The sequence below is a fragment of the Phaethon lepturus genome, unplaced genomic scaffold (assembly GCF_000687285.1).
Source record: "Phaethon lepturus isolate BGI_N335 unplaced genomic scaffold, ASM68728v1 scaffold37305, whole genome shotgun sequence".
Lineage (NCBI taxonomy): Eukaryota > Metazoa > Chordata > Aves > Phaethontiformes > Phaethontidae > Phaethon > Phaethon lepturus.
Window position 1 is genome coordinate 1,563 of NW_010543238.1, and position 8,795 is coordinate 10,357.

Here is an 8,795-nt window from a genome sequence, read left to right on the forward strand (position 1 = left end):
AGGCCACGTCCACCCCCTTTCTTGCAGGGGTGCAGAAGCACAGCACCCCGTGGTGCAAGGGGCAGCAGCCTGGGTGCTGCCGCAGGTGCCCCCTCACTCCTCCACCTGCCGCGGATGTGGTTACGCTGGGGACACTTGTACGAGGAACCCAACTATGCGGTTTTCTTTCAAGAAGCAAAGCCTGCTCCTCTGTTCTTTCTGAAATGTTAATAATCAGATCTGTTCCAACCACCACGCGTGGAAAAAACTTGCATGTGCTAGAGGAAAAATCAAGATCAAGGGAGAAAGCGATCTGACCTGCCTGCGCTCGTGAGCCAGAAGGCTATGGGACGGAGAGCAGGAGACCGGGGCGGGGGGAAGCTCTGCAATGATTCACAGGCTGGAAATGGCAGTGGTTTCTCAGCTGTCCCGCCCTGCACTGGAGCACCGGGCTCTGGCAGCAGCTGAGCCCCAGGGTGGTCAGCACAGCCCTGCCACCCGCCCATGGCACAGCTCCAGTCCCAGAGCCACATGGGCTGACCCAAGGAGCTCGCCAGCACACATCAACCACCGCCAGAGCAGCAAGTCTGCTGCAGATTCCTGGTTTTGCCGCCTTTCGCCCCATGGCTACAAGAAGCATCTCCAATAACCTGCTGCAGAGCAAAGCTCCTGCCACCAAGGGAGGCTGTGATGGGGCGAAGGGAAGCTCTGGCCATGAGGTGTGGGGATGAGGTGTGCACCCTCACTGCAAGGCCAGAGAAGCGCCCTGAAACCCACCACAGGGCCCTGAGCCCGGTGGAGGAGGACGGGGACGAGCACAGGGCCAGGAGGTGCGAGCCCCGTTCTCTCCAAAATGCAAGACCTCCCTCTGCTGTCAGCGTAGGCCGTGCCGGCCACCGCTCCTGTGCTGCAGCAGCCAGGGTGGGCTCCTCGCCCCTACGCCCGCGTTATGGCAGGGAACCTCATCGCATGGGGGTATTAAAGCAGCTCCCAGATGCTCCACTATTATTTTTATAAAGCCCAGTGTCTGAGTGCTAGGTAAAGACAAATGTGAGAACTAGAAGAGAGACCCAAGCCTGTAGTGATGACACTTATTTTCACTAAGTGCCGAGTATTTTCTGGAGTTTTGGGGAAGGAGTGGGGAAGGAAAAGGAAGTTTTCATAGTGGTTTCAACAGTCCTTGCTTGTATCACCTGGAGAATAATGTAGTTTACCCATAAAAAACGAGTTGCTTTTGAAGAATGAAGCACAGACCAATGCAACTGTGACATGAAGCTCTGGATTAGAAAAACAAAACCTCACCCTCAAAACAGGCAAATGCCCCATTGATATTTTTAGTATGTTTAAACTAAAGAAAAGCTTTAGGACTGTGAGCACATCCCTCATTTGCTTTACCACAACCTAACGTACCTCAGTATTGCGTGAGAGGTTAATCCTTCTTGCGCTGGTCTTACCAGTGACCGTTTGGTAGAGCTGGCCAAAGACCTCAAAGCAAATTTGCTGTGCCTTTGTCAGTCAGGTGGCATGAGGATCCAGAATATACCATTAATGCTTGATTATAGATGCAATCCTTTACAAGATCTCATCCCCGCAGTGTAAGGAGACCAGGGGGATTTATTGCTGTAATTCCAGGTTAAGTGATGCCTGTGTTAGGCAATTAATGCTGACAACAATTTATCAGACCTATTAAGGCCAGTCTTTGACCAGAGACAGATTCATCTTTAAAAAAAAAAAAAAAAAAGCAAAGCTCAACCACAAGCTTGTCTCCTCCCATTCCATCCCTCTCCCCCTCTGTGCTAATCGCCTTCCTAAGGCTGACTCCCTGTGCCAGACACTGGGAATTTCACAGGTCCAAGGTGGCCCGATTGCATTATCACCAACAATGGGCACTTGGGATGTGCTGCCGCGACAGGATCAGCTGCTGATGAGGTGAGAGCACCAGTGGCAGAGTACTTCACTCTTCTGCAGTGACACTCCACTGGATTTAGAAGCCCAAACCAGCTTGTTCTATAATAAGGCTTTTTTTCCTCACAAGTTTCTGCACACAAACGCAATGAATCAAGGCTATACACAGAACACATGCGCCTCTCAGCAGAATGCCTTTGTAAAAACAACCGGCAAATATCAGTAAGACATATCACAGCATGCATGAACACATTTGTGTTTGTTAAGTGGATGAAGTCATCAGCAAAGAGATAGAAAGCTCTTCATCAGCTGGAGTAAGTGGGAGTCTATGGCTAGGTTTATCTCCGAGCAGTTCTATGGATGCTCATCACAGCATGGAAAGCAGCACTGTGAATTCTGCTGTTACCAAGCTAGCAGGTGCCAGGACATCGCTTCCTGCTCCTACACTAATGCGATCAAAGTTAAAGTAGAATTAGCATGCATTTTCCAGACAGTATTTTTTCTGCACCTTCTGTGAAATAATTCCCAAGTAATAAATTGACGAAAATCAAACCCAAGTTGCATAGTCAAGGAATGGGTCTGCACAGACAGTTAGGGTACAATCACTCAGCACCAGCAATTTCTGACTGGTCATTGCTGCAAGCCAGCCTTCACCTCCTTGTTTGGAGCTACCTAAACAGAGGACAGCACAAGGATGTAAGCATCACAGACTTGACAGCCAGAGGAGTTAAAGCTATGGGAGATGTCAAGACTTCAACAGAAAAGCCCTGCTGGACAGTCACACTTTCCCCATTTAGCAAGAAACTCAAGGGGAATTTGTTTCTATGGCTTACAGGAGTACACACATAGAAGACTGTACCTGTGGTATTCTGGCCAGCTCTAGCAGAACTTGCTCAGAACTCAATCTGAACTATTTCATAACCTGTGTGGCCCACTGTTTGAAAGATATAAAGTTGCAACTAATCAGTACAAAATATTTAATGGAAGGCAAAAGTTGAAGTCTCTCAATGTCTATTGCGCTCCCTGCAGCGTTACACAGCTGGCAAGCAGTGTTTTTAGGGAGGTACCGAAATGAAACGTATGGACCACAAGGAAGAAATGACAAGAGCTGACACAAAGATAGGATTTTATAACTTAAATGACCTTTATTTGTAACTTGTCTTCAAAAGTCAAAAACATGACAAAGTAATTGCTCGGAAGCTGCTAACTGCTCCTTAAACATTTTATCAGAATTGCATGGAAGTGCACTTAGTAGCAGAAATCTAGATTCTGGTCAATGAGTATCACCAAACTGTGTTCTAGCCAGAACCCAGAAATCCCCATCCAACCACCAATACACTGTAATCTCTTTGCAGATCAAGCATTAAAAATAACCAGCCCCAAACACAGTACTTTTTCCACAGTACCATGAGATTCCCCCCCGCCCCATCCCCCAAGACTGAGCTTCCAGTCACCAAGCAGATACTTAAGGATGAGTCTATAATAGCCCATACCAAATTGGGGAAATCATACTAAAACCAAGTTCAACTTAAATATGTTAGAGGTCTGGCTGGACACAAAGTTTAATCAAGAGGTTTTAGCTGGGGTGCATTTCATTGTTTTAAGGGTAAGGCTATGCTGCAGTCTGCAGAGTGTGATGATACTAAGTTTACTGGTCAAATAAATTAATTAGTACTCAATTCTGTGGTGGTGCAGGTCCACTGCTCCAATTAAACATGTTTAAATTAGACTAGATATCTCAACACTACTGTGATTTACAAGTTCTGGTCAGGTGTCTTAGATCATTAGATCTCAGCATCTTGACTGTGCAGTTAACGAAAACCTTAAACTAAAAAGGATTCTCTATAGTAAAAGTGTAGACTTGAATACAGAGTATCCATTTACCATGTACGGGAACTGTTGCCCGCCTTCTGGGTTATATTTTACTTTTTCTTTGAAAGCTATACCTGCATATGACACACACAATAATATATGGAAAACAATCTAAGTACAGCTTCAGCTACTTTAGCAACATTTAAATGAAGAACAGGAATTAAAAATATCTGTTCTACTACCTGTAATGCAGAAAGGTAGTGCTATGCAAGTGCTATGAATTATTGGTAAGTTTTGCTACCAGATGCCTTGAGAGATGGAAAAACTAGGAATATATAGGAAAATTTTAGTTTAAATAGAAAACAGAGGTATCAAAAAAACCTTCTGAATTCCCCTACCAGCCTAAGCATAAAATCACCAGAAAACCAGTCTCAAAACCACCAATTTAACCATAAAGCCAGCAAATATGATTAATATTTGCTAAGATAGTTAAAAAATGATGCATTTTAACTAAGACCAACATTAAAGTTTATTTTCCAGGCTAGAAATTATGGTCAAAGTATGACAGAAGGTAATAATCATGCATAGAACTAAAATATTTTGAACTAGTTGCTTGCACAGATGCAAAGATTTGGTAAGAAAGTTTGTAGTTTGAAGACTCATACTGAAGACGTGTTTTCCATATAGTGGAGAGGCTGCATGTAAGAATTTAAACACTAGGAAACGTTACGAAATCACAGGCATCATAGGTCACTTTAAATGAGCTGGTCTGACAATTACAGTTAGCACCTAGAGGTCTCACTAAAGGAAAACAGAGCTACAAATACACCTCTCTCACTGTCATTTAAGATATGTAAATGAGATTGGGAAGAGATATTTATTAACTAGTTCAGGCCATTCCATTTGGAATGTTTTTGTCTTTTGACAGTCAGATGAACACAACTGCAAAAAAACCCAAGAAACAGGCATTGGTAAAAGAAAACAGATTTGTCTCTCCATGATGACCTACAATTAAGCTTTGTGTGAAGCAAGTAAGAAAATTCGGCTGACAGGGTTGAATGGCATAGACCGTGTTAACAAGAGACTGAGTGGTACAGAAATATCAAACCAGCACTTGAAACTGAGATACGGATTAAAAAGCCTTCCGTTTTTCTGGATGCCTGAGTTCATCTTGGGATGTACAGGGAGAACTGTGAGGATGCTGGGCATTTCCCCCTCATGGAAGCTTGGTTTTACAGTTCATCTTCTAGTTGGTTCATTTATCCCGCAAAGAACGCATCAAAACCTGTGCCATCATATCATCTTCATCAGCATCATAATCCTATGAACAAAGGGTACAGAAATTCTTTTACTGCAACAGCCATGCTGGTTAATATAACACCAAATAAGAACAGAAAAAAAAGCTGTCTCCTCCTTTGACTTGCCAAAAATCCAATTTCTCTCATGATACCATCTGCATGGATGAGATTTCACAGTAGTGGCTATGTAAAAAAGCTGTGTTTTAAGAGTCATCAAGCTGTATTCCAAGGGTGAGGAAACACATACCACAAAAGTATCATACGAAAAGCGATGTCGTCTTTGAAGGTGCTCCATGAAATTAGCACTCCTGTAATTTGGATCTCCCCATGGCATTGAGGCACAAATTGGGCAAACCTTCAAGAAAAACCCAAAAAAGCCAATTAAGCCCCACTGGTTAAGTGCTCTAACATTTATAGTAGAAAGGGCAGGACAGAGACAGCATAGAAGAGGGAAGTTCGAGGTTTGTGACAATCCCTATTCTACATGCAAAGTGATGTCAATTAGTTTGCTGGGACATTTAATACAAAAGACTCAGATAAACCCGATTAATTTTAATTCGAGCCTTAGACGTCTGAACTGGAATGGCTTACTCTTCTCTCTACATTCTGAAAACCAGAACTGACTACAGCTGTTTGCTTTGGAAGATTTCAACCTTTATTTCTCAGTAACAGAAAAGTTTACTTGCTCTCCTTTGCAAAGATCACCTCTCTCCAAGGGGAAAAAAAACCCAAAACATTTTTATAGATAATTTGGAATTCCAAAAAACTTTCCAGAAAAATCAGTTTCAAATTCAGTTCCATATTTTGCAATTCCTTTTATATGAGAGGGAGTATCAGCAGATAAAGATTACTAGAATGATAGACTATTTTTTGCAAGCATTTTCCCTAATGATTTATGTCCTCTTCTTGCTGAAAACAGCAGAGGGGAAAATTAAATGCCTGACATTTTTAAAAAATCATATCTTTTTAATTTTATGTTTGTTACTGTGCCTAATTAACTATGAATGTCTGCCATTTTTCAAATATGAAAGGAGGATGTGACCTAGCTGCAATAGAAAGAGAGACTAGTCACCTCCAGAGAATGTATCGAAAGCCAACATCAAAATTATGTAAGCGATAAATGCACAAGCAGCATACCCACATTTGACTTTAACAGGAGTAATTATAAACATGTACTTAACTTCAAGAGTAAGTCTCTAATTCATTGTTTCAAAGGGATTTAAGACTAGACTTCATTGCAATTCTTGCACCAAGACTTTTTATTACCACTTGTTTTGCATCCATGCTGTGCAATGTTTTGCAGTGTTCAACTAGTCCTTCTTGATCAAAGTTTTTCTCGCTGCAATACGGGCAAGGAAAGGTAAAGCGATTTGGGAAGTTCCTGGTTGTGGGAGGAAGAGAAAGAGGTTATTTGTCATTGTAAGAAAGTTGAAAGTAAAAGCTTTAGGATTCAATACTCAGAAGTTGTCTTACCAGCTCTCAAGAATACAAATAATTTAAAGTAATAGTCTCATTCTATGCAATAAAGACGAGCTAATTTTAAGAATCAACTTTTTAATTCCCAACAATAGCTTAAGGAACTCTTAATATCATCCATATTTACACAGAATGAGAGCTCTTCTACAAATGTTATAAATGCTAGTCACCTTTTTTTTAAAAAATACACAAGGTACCACTCTGCAACAATGCAGGTGAATGCACTGCAATCAATTGCAGCCTCCCTTCATTGTAAGTTACTACAATCAACAGACAGAAAGAAAGTTTTTATTTAAAAAATAGCTACTTTTACTGAGTACCCTGATCTTTAAGATGCCTAGTGCATGGACTATGTAGAAAGCAGAACAGTTTGCATGTGCAGAGTCAGATGCAGGATTAAGGCTTAGTTTTTACCAATGTGAGAGGATTAAAACAATACCCAAACTGAACGAAGATGTAAAGTCTGCTTTAATCCAAAATTCTACAGTTTGCGTGAAACCCCATAATGCAGTTAAAATTTTTTAAAGATAAAAGGACTCTTCCTAGAAGAATCAAAATTGAGATTTTATAATGATTAATCAGTAACAGTCATGGTTTTGTGACAAAAAAAGACAAGTGTTTCCAGAGAAGAGCTAGTTACCTGGTGTTATGAAGTGGTTCTTTAGTTACAGCTTTTACACCCTCCATTATATAGTTCTGGTACTTCGAACAAGAAGCTGCATGGCTACGCATCTTTGAGAGATACATCTGTGTGGGCAACAGTTGCATTGTGAGGTTAATTTAAACTATTTACAGTCACTTTTACACTTTTAAGCAGAAGCGGTAAAGGAGTAAAACAAAGCCGCTTTCTGCAGACAGTGTTAAAGCGGGAAAACCCAAACGCTTCAGCTGGTGAGGCAGAAAGCTTTGAGATTATAGATTAGTTAACCTGTAACTTTGCTGCCTGTAATATTTTACAAGTACAACACTGTTCAGGACAGCTCACTTTTTTTAACCTGTAGTATAGTTTAAAAAAAAAAAGTCCTTCATATAAAGCCAGTTTACCTGGTCAATGAGAAGAGAGGGTGTATGAAAAACTAATTTGGCTTTTAGTACAGATCTTGGTGTAGACTGATTGCTAATTGTTCAATCCCATTAACGAAAATTCAGATTTACAACAAGGACATCTGTAACTATGGCACTACAGTTTTCTATCAGCTGGAATGAAGACACTACCCAAAAATAAAAAAATGAAATTAACTGAACTGTTACCCTCACCTTAGTGTGACTAATTATCCTTTTCTTGTTGTTCTGCCATCTGCTAAGATATCTTCTTATACATTCAATTAAAGCTAAGAAGCCCAATTTTACAAAGAGAAAGGAAATGACTAGAAGGATGCCACACAGGTGTTCAACATGCAGGACACTAACAAACAATAAGTCTATGGAATACACCACCCATATAAGACAACTTTGACTCATAACTATCTCAAATTAAGCAAATAATTTTCTGTTTAAAAGCTAAAGAGATCACTATCTAAAACCCACATCCACTGTTTCATTACAACATTCCTCCCACAGAGACGTGCTCACAGAGACAACTTCAGAAGCAATACAATTTAAAAATCAGTATCTTTCATTTGAAATTCACTTTGTGAAGATGTAACAATAAACTGTGGAAATAATGTCAACATTTGGGTGCTTCCTACATAAAATATCGTTAGCACTTATCAGGGCAAACATTTTGACCTGATTCTGCAGAAAGCTGAAGAACAAGCACTTCATTTCCTTCTAAGCAGTATGGCCAAGCAGGCACACCTCATGCACTTAATTGCCAAATACTTTCATACTTTTTTATTGCAGCCATTGCAAGTGGTTTCTGTTGTTTCAATTTGCTTTTCCAAGTCCAGAGCTCTGCTGCCAGGTGACAGGGTACTGCGGCAGACACCACAAACTGGCTTTTTCGGCTTAAGACATTCCTGCAAGCACGGAGTGCAAAAGCTAGGGTGGGAGAAAAACAGCAGATGGTAAGAACAGCCCTCCTGGACACACAGCATAAATACCTACAGCCCTCCCATGATCTTCTGCCGTAACTGATAAAGGAGTCTCAAGAAATGCTATCTAATAAAACAGCAGCCTGTCAACATTTGTGCATGAAGGGAGGAGTAGGATTCTAGTTCGTTACGCTAAGCTAAACTAATGAGTTTTTAGACAGCGTTCTGCTCCCTTTCCACTCCTTTCAGGAGCGGAACTAATCGAGAGTGAATGAATATTAGTTTTTTTGGCCCTACTGTCTATTTTGTTTGTTTGTTTCCTTTCGCGGAAGCTCCGGGCCACTCGTAAGAC

At 41.1% G+C, this 8,795-nt stretch overlaps 1 protein-coding gene across 1 annotated transcript; it reads right to left on the reverse strand.

The window, feature by feature from the left end:
- Positions 1–4,872: 4,872 nt before the first annotated feature.
- RNF114 (ring finger protein 114) lies at positions 4,873–8,450 on the reverse strand (the record flags this gene model as incomplete). Its single annotated transcript, XM_010288287.1, has 5 exons — positions 4,873–5,017; positions 5,242–5,349; positions 6,261–6,375; positions 7,111–7,217; positions 8,300–8,450. Coding segments are annotated over 5 exons (547 nt in total), but the record flags the coding sequence as incomplete, so codon positions are not given.
- Between the last annotated feature and the right edge of the window lie 345 nt (positions 8,451–8,795).